The sequence below is a fragment of the Rhagoletis pomonella genome, unplaced genomic scaffold (assembly GCF_013731165.1).
Source record: "Rhagoletis pomonella isolate Grant_MI unplaced genomic scaffold, Rhpom_1.0 Rhpom_scaffold_00007, whole genome shotgun sequence".
NCBI classification, from domain to species: domain Eukaryota; kingdom Metazoa; phylum Arthropoda; class Insecta; order Diptera; family Tephritidae; genus Rhagoletis; species Rhagoletis pomonella.
The window spans coordinates 32888834-32905007 of NW_023458561.1; the positions used below are offsets into that span (position 1 = coordinate 32888834).

At 34.6% G+C, this 16174-nt stretch overlaps 1 protein-coding gene across 1 annotated transcript in view; it reads left to right on the top strand.

Annotated features, from left to right (window-relative positions):
- Positions 1 to 8215, top strand: part of LOC118742649 (rap1 GTPase-GDP dissociation stimulator 1) — a 45439-nt gene extending 37224 nt beyond the window's left edge. Inside the window, exons 2-4 of the mRNA XM_036474872.1 lie at positions 711 to 1640; positions 6964 to 7350; positions 7445 to 8215. Of these exons, the coding sequence (XP_036330765.1) occupies positions 711 to 1640; positions 6964 to 7350; positions 7445 to 8049 (1922 nt within the window). The 3' untranslated portion in view covers positions 8050 to 8215. The remainder of the gene's footprint in view (positions 1 to 710; positions 1641 to 6963; positions 7351 to 7444) is intronic.
- The last annotated feature ends 7959 nt before the right edge of the window (positions 8216 to 16174 follow it).

Below are 16174 nucleotides of genomic sequence, written 5' to 3' on the forward strand. Positions count from 1 at the left end.
ACTGAAGTCGTTTAGCCAGACTTGGGCAACAAATTCGTATGCAGCCAGATGAATGAGGACGATCCAGAAATCAAGCAATCGTCTATCCACCACCATACACACACAAACAAGCAGTTTATACTGGACAGGCGAACAAATGTAAACCACCAGCAGGCAAAGGGACTACGTACATACACGTTTATGTATGTACATAGCGATGGGGGCATCAAAACGCATAAATGAAACGCGAATGAGGTTGCTGCTCCTGCTCCAGCTGGTGGTGTTGGCGGCAGATTTGGTTAGACATCTAAGCTTAGTGGAGCTGGCCGATGGTGAAGTGGCAAACACATGTACATACATGAATCTATACGAGTAGGTATTGTTTTTTCTTTGCTTGTTTCCATAAACTTTTCGTAAATACTCGCAGCAGCAACCCGCAGTCCATGTTGACGAGGTGAAGTAATGTAAACAAATTGTTATAAGTAAGCAGTCAAGGAATTCACATGTGTACAATGTACATGTATGAATGTATGTGCATATGTATATGTACCCTGAGGGAAGTTGAAAGTGTTACCGAGTTACCAGATAACGAATTAACACATTAACGAAGATAAATACCCTTTATAAATTTCCGTGAATACTACCAAATACATTTGCAATTGCATTTCCCTAACTACGGATTTATTATTATTCACAACTTTTTCCTTAATTTTTTCATTTCTCAATGCCAGGTGAAATCGATGAACTAATAGAAAAACTGAAGTCAACTTCAGTGAGTTCGGCCAACACCAGCGGCGATAGCAATAGCAACACCACCAACAACATTCTCACAAAAATATCCGCTACAAAAGATCCGAAACTATTCGACAAGCATGAGTTAGCTGATCTATTCATGGCTCTTGCACAATCAGAGGAATCGAACATATGCAAGGAAGCTGCCAAATGCATTGCCGAAATCACAAAATCCGAAGTGCAACGTAAAAAGTTCACCAAACGTGAAATAATCGAAGTATTTTTGAATTGTCTACGTGAGTTGTCGGCCGATAAGAATCTGGAGTTGCCCATACAAATTTGTCGGGCGCTCGGTAATATTTGCTACTTGAACGATGAGGCGCGCGATCTAATCCTAGAGCTGCAAGGTGACGAGGTACTAATTCGATTGCTCGATATAACACACATTGGGGACACTGAGAATGCGTTGCAGTTCATTAAAGTGCGTGGCGGGCTACTTTCGAATTATCTACTCGGTGGCGAGGGTTTGGCCAAACGTGCTATGGAGTTGCAAATTATGCAAAAACTACAACAGATCATCACAATTGGAGTGGCTAATGTTGAGGAACATGAGGATTTGCTATTGAATACTTTGCCATTGCTCAGCATACTCACTGAAAATGTGGCCGATTTGAATTTCGATGCGAATCTCAATATTCAGCTGTCGCATATTTTGGCAGCCTCCACAAATCCCGATTTAGCGGAAATGTGCCTTGAACTGCTGCATTATCAGGCGGAGAATGATGATGTCAAATTGCTATTGGCAAAGGATGGACTCTGCGAAACGATCTACAATCTGCTTGAGAAATATAAGACTTTGGCGAGTACCAGTGAGGCGCGTGCCCTAATGAAATTGGCGTGCGAATTGATTGTGTTGATACTCACGGGAGGTAAGAAACAGACAGACATACATATATACCTATGTATGTAAATATGTACATTAGGGGTGTTCTTAAAAAATAAAAACATGCTCTAGATGGCGGGATTGGGCTATTTTTTTCCTTTCCACCTAAAAAAGCCCATGCACAATATTTGAAATCCTTCAAATTTTTATTATTATTAATTTTTTGTTCGTTTAAAAACATTTTCTTAGAGCGTGTGTGAATCGGTAACAAAGTTCGCGGAGAGTAAATTTTTGACAACTATGAGGTAAATAAAATTTCAGTAGCATTTTGGACAAAGGAATACAAAATTTTGACAATCGCAAAGATTGTTGATGTGTGTAATTTTTCTTTAAATAAAAGCTTAAATTGATGAATTGTAATCTACGATGGTAGAGGTTCTCTTAAAATATTAACTTCACTTCAATATGTAATGTTTTATTCCGCATAAATCTGCGGCTATCAAAAATTTACTGCTGTAAAAAAATATTTCATTTCACACAGCAGATTGGCAAAACTGTCTCACCATGGTAAAAATATTATTCAACAGTTTTCCCCATAAAACTTTGTTACCGATTCACACACGCCCTTAGAATCGAAATTTGAACAAGCAAAATGTCTTGGTTTTGAAAGAGATGAGGGTAATGCTCAATAAGTTGATAATTGTAGTTCTCATTCGCATACTAACAATAAATCATAAATTTTGTTTCACACCAACTCTCATATTGAGTAAAATATATTTTAATTTTATCCAAATAAACAACGATGTAGTTAAATAGTCAAAGACATATGGGGGATTCACAAGACGCGTTAAGCGTCGTAATGTGTTAAAATCTTGAGTTTTTTTTTTATTGTAAAATACCGGCTAATACCTTTTTAGGCGTTTTATAACTTAACCAAAATGTTTTTTAAACTAGTAGGAAATATAACATTGTGAATTCAATCCGCGATTCAAACCGTGAAATATTTAAGTATTTGAAATCATAATGTCCGAACCACCGTCAACATCGATCGCGCCATCGATTCAAACCCGTCAACGCGTCGAAAATGTAGTAATTGACCAAATTTCGCATCTGATCGTCGGCGCAAAGTTACCATCGAATAGGCAAATACCACAGGTTCTATTTTACAACATGCGTTTCGTTTATCGACAATTACGTATTCCCGTATTCCAACGCTTGATACTCGTCGACAGCGTCCAGACTTTGCTCCGATCGGATTAGATTTACTCCGATTTCTTTTTTAAATTTAAAATCTACTCCCTACTCCGCTTGACTTAAAATATGCTCCGATTTGTTTACTTTTTTCCATTCACTTTAAGAATATATTACAAAATAATATGGTAGCTTCTTAAATTTTTGCTCAATAACTTCTGTGGCAACCACCAAGGTTTTGTATAGCAAGGCGTAACAAAGTTGTCTATTTTACTCTTCAACATTCCTTGTGGAATTAATTTTTATTTCCTAAAGCAGCGACCACAAAAATGTTTTGGATAGGTGTATGTTTATCAATTTGGCAGAGTATAAGCTGACGTTAGCTATATTACTGCACAGTAGTGCTGCTTCCGAAAAATCTCAATAAAAATAAATACAGGAACAGGCTTAATGTCGAAACAGTTGAACGCGTAGACAATGTGCGCAAGAATTCTTGCTAACAAAAGGTTAGAAATTTATACCCCGTCTGATAATTAACTTATTTTTTTAAAACATTGTAATTTTTTTTATGGAAAGTTTGTTTTTATGGAAAGTTTGCTTTGAATTGACACTCCGTGCCAATGCTTTACAATTAAATTGTAAATAGAGTGGGCCGTATGCTTAAAACTTAAGCAAATGTTTTTTCTTAAAATTTCAGACCTTTTACTCAATTTGTTCAAATAAATTTAAGTAAAAGGTATGAAACTTTAAGATAAAGCAATTGCTTAGTTTTTACGCATACGGCCCAATGTGTGACGAATTGTAAAACTGCCTGTAATATACATACAGATGCGATCAACTAATTAGCAACGAAATTCAAAAAGATATTGTTTGCAAATTATGTTTATTTATTTATTTTTAATAATTTTCATTTAAAATATAATTCAATCTATAACAGAAACCACAATAATAAAAGTTTAAAAGCTTGCACAAATTGCAAACAAATTAATCAAACTTCAAAAAATGGTCATCAAAATCTCAAAATTTTTAATTAGAATGTTTACAAAATTTTCGGGTATGCAGTTTTGTTGCCCATTCAATTGTAGTATAAGAAAGTGCAAGTTACTAGTCGTTAAAAATTGCAAAAAAAAATCAGACTTAAAAAAAATTGACAAAAATTACCGTTGATTTTTTAGAATTTTTTTGTGGAGGGTGTTGCGCATTTTCTTCCATATAAAACATGATCTAATTTTTTTTATATGAAAAAAAACAGCAACGCCCTCCACAAAAAAAAAAAATTCTAAAAAATCAACGGTAATTTTTTACAATTTTTTGAAGTTTGATTATTTTTTTTGCAATTTTTTCAAGCTTTTAAACTTTTATTACTGTGGTTTCTGTTATAGATTGAATTATATTTTAAATAGAAAATTAATAAAAATAAATAAATAAACATAATATGCAAACAATATCATTTTGAATTTCGTTGCTAATTAGTTGATCGCATGTGTATATACTTTTATACATATACAGTATTGGACATATCTATAGCACTCCCCTTTCAAAATGATATTGTTTGCCACTTATGTTTAATTATTTATTTTTAAGAATTTTCAATTTAAGTACAGTTCATTCTCTAACAAAACTCATATAAACCCAAGTTTAAAACTTTTTAAAAGACTGCAAAATAATGCAACAAATTTTCACCCAAATTTTAAACTTTTTTCTCAAGTTCTCAAGTTTCAAGTGGCTAATTTTTTAATTTTGTTTTTTTTTGTCGCATTTGCTTCCATATAACGAATAAACAAAATTTATTTTTATATGGAAGAAACCCGCAACAGCTTCCGATAAAAGAGGAAATAAATACTTTATTACACCGCTTTTACTTTCTGCACTCGATAATGCTACAGTTTCCTATGGAAAAGCAATAATTTTGTCATTTATTGAACAATCCATATTTTAATAGCAGCTACCGAAGCACTAGGGCATCGTGTTGACGAATTAGTTGTGAACCGGTCTAATAGTGGTTCACTGGGATGGCAAATTGGCGCAAGACCTTGCTGGCGATAGCAAAGTTGAGAGAATTGCTGTTCTGGTCAGCCATAATGGAATTTCGAAATTTCTTGGTTCCCCAAACTTATTTAAAGTGGCTGAATCCGTTTACTATTTATTGGTCAAGTTGAATATTTGTGATCGAATTCGGGCCATGAGTTTTGACACAACATCAAGCAATACGGGACCTTATAATGGTGCGTGCGCTCACTTACAATGAATTATCAATAAAAAATTAATTAACTTACCATGTCGTCTTCCATATACGAGAACTACTTGCATAGTGTGTTTGATTTACATTTCAAAGCAACCCAGGCCCCCGAAGTTCATATATTCGAGAGATTTGCTAAAACATGGAAAAATCTCGATCCTACTTCCATCAAAAGTGGCGTCGTCGATAAGTTCATTGGATCTTAATTAAGCGATCAACACTGTGAAGACGTGAAACAATTTTGCTATTCACAACTGGAAAAGAATCATAGCCGTGCGGGTTATGAAGAGCTTTTAAAATTAGTTATACATATTCTTGGTGGTGATGGCGGTAAATTTCGAACGCCTGGTCCAACCGGCCATGCCCGTTGGATGTTTAAAGGCATTTATTCATTGAAAATGTTCTTATTTCGAGAAAAATATAGTTTTACGAAAACAGAATTGGAGGGATTATCAAAAATATGTATTTTGCTTGTACAACTGTACATAAAAGCTTGGTTTGCATGCTCCAGTGCAATGGAAGCTCCAAATCAAATCACTTTTATAAAAGCAACAGTTGCATATGCAGAGGTTACTCCGATAGTATCCGGTGAATTATTGAGGGAAATTCACCAGCACCTTTGGCATTTGGCAGAAGAAATAATCGCATCAGCATTTTTCGATTCAAATGTTTCAGTGGATGTTAAGCAAAAAATGATTGAACGGCTGAAATCAACAAAACCAATTATAAAACTGCGCGATGGCCGCAAATTTGTTAAACTGGAAGCGTTGGTAGACTACGAGTTGAGCGATTTTGTATCGAATGATTTTCACAATTTCTTTAAAATCTTCAAGATATCTTCAGGTATTTTGAAATTTCATCCTTTAACATGGGAATCGAACGAACATTTCCAAAATGGCTACCAATTCTCCCGCGATTTTTTGTTACTAATGGCACTGCGGAAAGAGGAGTTAATTCATGAAGGATTTCATCAAAGTCCTTACGAAAAATGAAGAAGAGACAGACTTTTTGCTCCAAATTGTAGAATCCTATAGGAAAAAGTATCCTGCTTATAAAATAACAAACTTACTTTAAGTCGAAAGCCCGGCAACTTAGTTGTTTTGTAACCGAATTTATCATATCTCACACCGTCTTCAGAAGAGGCACAACTCAAAATAACACGTTTGTCAGAGAATGCGAAAAACTATTTCGTAACACATGCTAATCATATGGGCAAGGGAGACTTTACTAAGGTTGTTTTTTTTAACAAATTATAACAAACATTTGCTCCAACTTTTGCAGAAAGGTAAATAAAAGCTCTGTGTACATTTTTAGCGCATAATTAAAAAAATTAAAAATTTCGAGTTGTGTCTCTTTTGAAGATGGTGTGCGATATATGAATCTTTGTACAGATAAATTACTTAATAAAACCATTTTATTAATGTATCACATATCTAATATTTACAATAAATTTTAACGAAAGTCTAAGGAAAGCGATTTTTCTTCCTTGGTAAGTATATTTTCAACCCTTACTTGATTTCCGACTTTTCGCCATCCAATTTACACCAAATTTCATCCCAGCAATAGATGGAAAGGAAAAAAAAATTGTCCAATCCAACCATCTAGAACATATTTTGAAAAATTTCCATACATCATAAAACACGTCTAACGGCTCTATTATGTATCAGTGAGAAATTCTTGTCATTGTTTTTTTACGGAAACAAATATGAAAAAGTTTAAATTTGTCAGTAAAAAAATGATGGTACCGATTCAGAACTCTCCATGCAAATCGCTCAAATCGTAAATCTTAATATTGTCCAGTTTTTAAATATAATTAAATTTATAATTTCGGTAAAAAAAAACGCGACTTCTTTTTGGTGAGGCACCCTAGCGCACATACCAAAAAATATTTCATTGAAAATCATTGATATAACTTTTACTTTTCTACCTATTCACATAGACGAATCGATGCATTATCTTTATTCTACGCCGCTTCTGAAGAGTATGGAGGATTGGCTTGATTCACAGGATATCGATCTACTCACCACCGGAGTGCTTGCATTGGGTAATTTCGCACGCACCGACAGCCACTGCATTTATATGGTAGAAAATAAGATTATGAATAAATTGCTCGATGTGTTGGCCAAAAACAATGGCGTCAAAGATGATGTGCGTCTCCAGCATGCCTTACTGAGTGCGCTGCGAAACCTCGTCATACCCAAACCAAACAAAAACGCTGTCATACAAGCGGGACTTGTTGAAACTATACTGCCGATGTTGGAGATACATCAACCACCGGTAGTTTTTAAGCTGCTTGGTACTTTGCGCATGACAGTGGATGGTCAAGGTACTATGCCGATATTATATAAATACACATTACATACATTTTTCTAGACAATTAGTTATTTATGTCGTACTCTTTGTTCGTGTTCCACTTGCAGAAAAACTTGCCTTGGAACTGCTGCGCAATAAAACGCTAATCGAGCAACTTGTCCATTGGAGCAAATCTTCGGATTATGCTGGCGTTACTGGCGAATCGTTGCGGCTCATGGCATGGCTCATCAAACACGCCTACTTGGGTAGAATTGCCTATGCGCTGCCACGTAAAGGTGATGCGCCTGTTGAACATTTCGCCGACAAACTGCCACCAGAAGACTACGATCGTAGCAGCTTAAAGGCGTTCATTGCCAATGAGGGCACTGTTGAGGCTATGATCAATATGTTGACATCACAACATTTAGTCATGCAGAATGAAGCGCTAATTGCCTTATGTATTTTATCTGTGGTCTACTTAACGAATAGTAGTGCTGCTAAAGAAGACGATGTTAATCTGGAAGAGATATTCATAAAACATGAAGTTGGCAAAAAATTAGCCGAGCTAATACGTAAATCATCTGATACAATGACCAAGGAAATTGTGGAAAATTTGCAAAATTTCAGTAATCTCCTGCGCATCTCTGGCAATTTAGTGACGCATTTAGAGGAAAACAATATCAATGAGCTGCTGAAGTCAATACCGATACTGACGGAGTATTGTACGCTCTAAAAAGATGCACTACTAAATGCGTATACCGCTCGGGGTAGGGAGCTTACTAGTTAGGGAACTGGTGAGAGATATTTTAATAGAAGGCTTGTAACGTGTATCGAGGGCGAGACGAAATTTTACTTAGGGAAAAGTGTTGGGCAAATGCAAATTGTTGAAATTGTTGAAAGAAAAAAAATGACGAAATGAATATATAAAATATTTTATTTTAATTTTTATCAACTTTGAAATCCGCTGATATCCGAGTACGTACTATGTAAATGTGCATGCGTGCATAAATAAACATAGTAGTACATACATACATACTAAAGTTAAAATGCAATATATTTCGGCATCGAGCAGTAACCAAGTAAAAAGTGTTGTAAGTGTGCAAAAGTCGAAGAGGACTTTACAGCGATCGATTACGCGTTTAAACATTTTGCGCATATTTTTTTAGTGTTGTGACCATTTACTTATATATGTAGGTACATATGAATATACTCTCATAAATATTTAAATTCATGGTGTGGTTGGTGAAAAGACGTACGCAAGCAATGCAAGTAAAATAGATACTGTAGTTGAAATTAACTTTTTTAATTAGCTCAATTTGGTAATAGATTTTAGATACATCATACACACATTAAACATATAACAAAAACCTAAATAAAAGTGTGGGAGCATGAATGAATGATTAAATCCTCTTCGACATCTACAAATATTAAGAATTAGGCTAATGCTCATGAAGTAGTTTACTTGTTCGTACACATCTGTGTATGTTTATGAAATACCAAGAAAAGATATGGGTAATTTAGTAAACAAAGGCTCCACTTCAAAAATTAACTGGCTTTCAAAGATTGTATAAAACTGCGGAGGACCTTCGTCGATGAATAAAATTTAGATATTTCCTACGACTCAGAAGAAGCTCGTCCTAAAACAGTGAATCACTAAACAAACGTCATTACCTCGAAGTTAAGATACAAGAAGCAGTATAGGAAAATATATGAGATACGATTCCTTGGGCATATCTCGATACTCCAGGCGGCGGCCGCGGCGTGAGTTTGGGTTAAACAGAGATTCTTTGACTATGAGATCATGGCGACTGACTTTGGTCATTGTTTCGAAGTTTCCGTGTGGGCATCTGACAACGTATTGAGCAAAGACGAGATCCAATCTAACAGACGAATCCAAGTTAAAGCTCACCATAAATCATTAAAGGGAAGTTTTTTCGTTCATACTATGTATGTACATACCGTCACATGGGTAAAAGATTGTCGTATGTTAATTTCGGCAGATTGTGGGAAATCGCGATTGAAGTTTGGAATACAATTTCCCAAAAACGCGAAAATAGATTTTCTCCAAAGTCTCTGAAAATGTTACTAGTTCACAAAATGCTTAAATTATTTAATTTTAATGTTTATTTTTAATTAGTTTTGAGTTTATGAAGGGTTTTTTTTTTGGCAAAATTTTGTCGTAAGTGTCATTTGTCCACAATTTGGCAGCCACTTTCTACTATATTCAACGACACTTTTTACTCAATATCTCGGAAACTAAGGGAGATATCCAAAAATGGAGAACGCGCTTTTTAAGATATTGATTAGTTAGTTAGTATGATATCACTGCGTCACTAACTAAATTTTTACTGAATTATCTAAAAACTGACAACATCAATCGAAAGACCTTATTCCAAAGTATATAACTGCATCTAGAACTAAAAATCGTCAAGATTGCGCTAACAACAATCTTTTACCCAGGCGAAGATATGTCTTGCCAAAAATGCTTTAAATACAGGGTCTAGTGGACATTTTTATGGGAGCTACAATGTTTTTCAGGCTGATATCTATACAAAGTTTGTAAACCGTGCTTATTTTTATGTTATACCCATATGCGATCAACGTCCTCAGTTCGGCAATGATTATCTCGATATGAGTTTATGGTACAAAGATCACACTCTATAAGTCATCATGCCTGTGCTGGTGTATGGCGCGGAGTTATGGACAATGAAAGCATCTGATGAGGTGGTTCTTAGAGCTTTCGAGAGAAAGATTCTGCAAAAGATTTAAGGACCTTTACGCATTGGTGATGGCGAATATCGCAGACGATTTAACGATGAGCTGTATGAGCTTTACGACGATATAGACATAGTGCTGCGAATAATAATTCAGCGGGTCCGCTGGCTTGGCCATGTCGTTCGAATACAATACGCTCCTGTTCTGAAAAGAGGAGGAGGAAGCCTCCTCTGCGTTGGAAAGACCAGGTGGAGAAAGATTTGGCTTCACTTGGCATTTCCAAGTGGCGTCAGTTAGCACAGAAGAGAAATGACTGGCGTGCTGTTTTGGAGTCGGCCAAAATCGCTTAGGCGGTCACAGCGCCAATAAAGAAGAAGACCAGAGCATGGTGAAGTTTCAGAAAATGAAGAGACGAAGCCGATTGTGCGAGAAAAGGATCTGCTGCAAGACTTGTTGAACTGAGTCCAAGCGTAGAATCTGGCAACTCAGAGGTTAGGAGATGTCTAGAGTGGACTCTCTGGGTTTGTCAAAAAATTTGCATTATATATGGACATGTGATAGATTTTGTAGAGAAATCCTCTCCCCTAAGCCTCCTCGGCCTTCGGGGTTTGAGTTTGCTGGGTTGGAGCTTGGAGTTCACAATACGCCAGGTTTTCCTCCAATTCTGTAGCTATGCTTAGCTATTTTAGGCAAACGCCTAGCTTTTTTCTTGTCGGAGAGGGCCTAATCTTTATTCGTGCTGTAACTCTTTTTCCGCACATGCATTAAAGTTAAGGCTTCCACTCGTACATATGCATGTACTTAAGTATGTCTGTACACATACATTCATACGTAAATACGTCTACACTCAGGTGACACTGAAATTTGAAAAATAACACTACGTCATCTGCACCACCGCAAATTACTTTAGTAAAGTTTAAACAATAACCAGTATTTAGAATATTGCGAGTTTTATTTAATATACAAGCATGCATAAGTATTTTATAAATTTAATATCGCACATTAGTTTTTAAGTGAAAAGTATATAATAATTTCGAGAAATCGTAGTGAAGTTGCACATGCACTAGAACAACGATTTTCAGTCAGACTTGTAGTTTTTAGTATGTAAAGTATTTACAATATATGTATATGAAATATAAAAAAAAAATTATGATAAAATATATTATAGCAAAAAAGGTATCACACAATTCCAGACCTCAATAAATCAGCAATACAATTTCATTTCACACTTGGCAGGTGGTTTACTACAAAGTTCGCGTGAGGATTGCAAAATTGTATTCAATAAGTGAGCCACGCATTGTTAAATCATGATCAGTAGAATACATACATGCATATATACATAATCTTACAAAAGGAATTTAAAATTTCAGTAAAGTAACACAACTTATAGTTTTGAACGTTAAATTGCTGCTTACTTAGTTAATTGTAAACTTTCAATATTCTTTTGGCCCTTACTAGCAAGGGATGAAATCAATAAAATCTTTCGAGAATTGGTGAAGCATTTCGTTTCTTAAACACACGTCCAGATTAATTTATTTTTTAATACTAGTTTTATTTAAATAGATATACATAGGTTTTAATTCATCTCCATGTTATTAATTTTATTTCCTAATTGAAATAAATTACATTTTTTCTATTTTGGATGATAGTCGTACGAGTGCGCACATACATAGTACATATTATAAAAGTTTTAAAAAGTATTAATTATTTATTTCTATATAAGAACAAATAGTTTGCAAATGAAATACGTAATAAATGAAGCACAAAATGTAAGGCACTAAAAAGCGATAAACTATGCATAACCTCACTTAAAATGCACAGAAATGGAACTAATTGAAATGATTGGAAAAAAACTAGTAAAAAAAAGTTAAACAAAACATATAAATGCACTTTGAGAGCATGCACCCATAAAAATATACAAAATCCTAAAGGAAATAAATCTGAATTAGCTAAGTATTAAAGAGAGATTCATATACATACATACAGACATGCGTATATGAAACATGTAGCAACTGTGAAACATTAAACTCCAATTCGAAAACAATCAGCACAACAAGGAGCAAGGCATGTGTGGTTAAATGTGTATTTACAAGAGAAGAAAACAATTTTAAACTGCACTTTTTTGATTAGTTGATGGTTTGAATATACATAAATCATGCAACTGGAATGGGTGCATCATGTAAACGATTTGTAAGCAAAAAGATATGTTTTGAAGCCAGTTAAAAGCATTTATACTTTGAAATTATTATAAATATATACCAGTAATTAATTGCAATTCAAATAAAATTTGAAAATATGTATTACAAATTACTTATTTTAAGCGAAAAACTTATACATGCATACATTCAAGAGATAAACGTAGATTAAGCAATGAAATTTTGTTGAAACTGCTCTAACAGCACAATAAAAATCACCAGTAAATTCAAAATTAATAAATCAATATTGGTAAAGAAAACAGTTTTTTGTTTTTTTAAATTTAAGGGTGCTCGAAAACTCAAATTCTATGTACTTTCCTCTTTCTCCACACGCAAACCTACTAGTAACCCATGGTGCTAGTAACCAATGTTCAGAACGTGCTTAAGTTATAGAGGCAACACTGGTTAACGGTAGCTGCTAGGAATGTTCGATATTTAAGAAAGTATCGATGTCATGAATCGATTTAATTCATTGCATGTAAAATTAATATGGCGATATATCGGGCTGAACAATATCGATATCGGAAAAATCGATGTTGAAAATCCTACTCCCAATTGAATAGAATATTAGGCATATACAAGATGGCAATAACACAATTAGTTGAGTCTGCTTATCAACACAATAAGCAGACTCAACTAATTGTGTTATTTCCATCTTGCATATTTACTGAGTATTAAAACGGCATGCTGGTCGACTCAAGCGGTTTGTCAAACTTAAGAGCTAAATAAATCACACAAGCTGTTGATTAAACCTACTTTAGTATTTTTCCATACACTTCTTTGTAGATGAAAAATAAATTTCAACTTAAATATCGATATTGCGGGTAAAGTATCGATGTCTTCGATATATCGACCTTGGAATATCGATTCAAAAAATCGATTATCGTGCAATGAAATATCGATATTCAGAAAAATCGATACGATATCGAACATTCCTAGTAACTGCACCGAAATCAGCATAGATAGGTGTAGGTGTACTGACCAACGCCCCCCGCCCCCTTTTTCAAAACTTTTTTACAACTTGCTTAAACCTCTTTAGTGTGGCACCCATATTGTGATACATATTTCAATTACCTAATCGCCACAATTCAAGTGGAATTCGCTTGTTTAAACATGTGGCAACCCTACTACTACTAGTTCTGAATAAAGCCTTTCAAACGTAGTTCGACTGATACCAATCTCCTTCAAACACCTCAAAAATAGCTTAAATATTCAAACTAAAGATTTATTAGTACTCTTTCGTTTCGACTTTTCAAGCAGGGAGCACCCTTAGACTGTGTTTATACACGGAAACTTTTTTCGACGCGATTTTTCACATTCCCTTTTGGTGTTGCTCGCTGTCAGCTGTGAGCAGCGGTTCAATTTACACAGACGAACGAGAGCACAAAGGGGGGTACCCGAGCACGAGCAACTCGGTGCCCCTCTACTTTCCTCGTCTCGCTCTCTCCTACAAACGTCGAGTTGCGGCAAGAAAAATCGCCGTGTGTAAATGAGCACTTACGAAAAAATAAAAATGTATTGCACATCTATAGGCCAGGTTCTTGACACCTTATTTTTTGTAAATTGAATGAACTGCGCAAATCGGATGTCATTAACAATGCATATGGTCACCTGAAATGCAAAAAGACGTAAAAACATCGTAAATGCAATGGAAAAAGTTTTTAATTAATAAAATTTATTTGGGGTGTGGGAAATTAAAATTACATGATGGTTTAAAACTATTTAAGCAAAAATAACAGCATTCATATAAAATATAAATTTATTGCGAAAAATGGTGTTAATTCATGATACAAATATTTAAAGGTAGTTTCACTTCTTCTCATCCACGTAACAGGGCTTTCGCACGATGCCATTTTTGAAGTCAACTTTTGCGTTCAACTCACGCAGGGTTGCACGAAAAAAAATGAATGGCTAAAAATATCAAAATATTCGCCAAAAAAGGCGTTTGCATTGTTCAACTTTGCATTCTACTTTTGGTTGAACGGCATTTCAACTAATCGCTTTCAACAAAGTTGGTCGCCTGCCAACATTTAGCCATTCAACTTTTTTCCGTGCAACCCTGCGTGAGTTGAACGCAAAATTTTAACGCAAAATCGCCCGTGCGAACACCTTTTAAACTGTGTTTTTGACGTTTTCTTTTAAATTGAAACTACCATATTCTTGAAGAAACTAAAAAGTGGTTTTTTACTTAAAAAAAAATTATTTCAAGGAATATTTTTTGAGCATCATTTTATAGCGAGCTTTTAGTGGTTTATTTCTAAAATTAATTATAAAACGGAAGGCAAGTAAAATACTCCTATTACATTGCGTAATGCACATAGATAATCTATTTGTTAATGCAATCATTTTCATCATTATTTAGTACGATTAGCTGCATATTTCGGGATGGCCACGTGCATGGTAACTTCACCAAGGTGTTGTTTGCTTGTTCCAACCAGTTTTCGGCGGAAAATTTTCAGCCTCGGGATGGATGTGCCCAATCTAAGGGAAGCGCTGCACCAGTAGCAGTAGAGCGAGTAGTTTATCTGTCTATAAGCCATAACAAGGATCTCTAAGAATTTGTAAATTTTTGTTTTGTTTTTTATCTCCCTATATGTTTATGCTTTCATAGTGCTTTCACTGACGATAAGCTACTTTTTAACTATTCCTTTGTTCATATGTCGTCTAAAAAGGATCCAAATTAAAGCAACGTTCTAATATTTATAATATTATCTCATGGAACACTGCATATAATGCCAAATTTTTTTTGCGGTGAGGTGATTTAGGGAATTTTAAATTACTACACACTATTAACAGCTATGCTAATACGATGAATTAAGTAAATTTACCTTGCGTGTTGTTATTTTTTAATGCATAAAAAATTCCTTTAAAATATAATAAAATTTCGAAAACAATAATTTGTTGAGGTGGCAGTCGAGCAATTTACGAAAAATATAAACGTCATAAGCACAGTTTATGTTAAAAAATTTCAAATTGAAACTACCTTCTTTTTTTGTATAATGATTTATACGTATAGAAAGCTTGCTATGGGGAAATAAAAATTACTCTTTGTACAAATACAAATTTAGTTCGTTGCATAAAATTGACCCGCAAGTTTCCTTCAAAAACATGCAGTTGGTTTTAAAAAGCATTGACAGAATATATAAAGGTGGCACGTACTTTTGGTCATAGGTAATGCTTTATAAAATTGTAGCAGTGGTAGAAAAGCAGAAGTAAAACACCTATTTTCTCCTATAAAGATTTTCTTCAAGTGTCAAGGCATATTTTTTCAGTGTAGTACTGAATGATCAAAAGTGTTTGCATTCAACCAAAATTTACAATCACGATTATTGCGAGTACTTTTGTTACATTCACATTCTACCCAATAAACATTTAGGTTTGAGCTCAACTTGAGGTTAAGTTGATAACTAAGGTAATTCTCAAATCTCCAACGTTGTTTCTCAAAACAGTACCTCAAGTGGAGGATCATAGCGTTCTCAACAAAAAGGGCATTTTTCTTTGTATGAAAAAAGGACTGTTTCTCAAGTTGAGAAAATGCTAGTTCTCAACTTGAACTCCAATGTAATTCTCCAATTGGTCTAAAACATATATAGAAATATTTTTTTGGTGTTTATTGGGAAGCCACGTTCACATACGGTTTATTAAAGGCGAAAACAGCTGTTCCTGAAAACCTGCAAATCCTGAAGTACAGGATCAAGCTATGTGGTTATATACGCTTTCAGAAACGAACTGTTTTTAATTAAATAATTTACATTAAATAGTTTAATAGTTTCATTTAAATAGTTTTTAATTAAATAGTTTTACAAAGACTTTTGCTCAATCTTCAGTTATCATCCAATGCTACCAAATGCCAGATGTCGCCGTTCCACGCATACAATTAATCTCCTAATACTTTATCGTAACCCTGCAAAAATCGCGACTACTCCATGCATGCGTGTAAAGAGTACT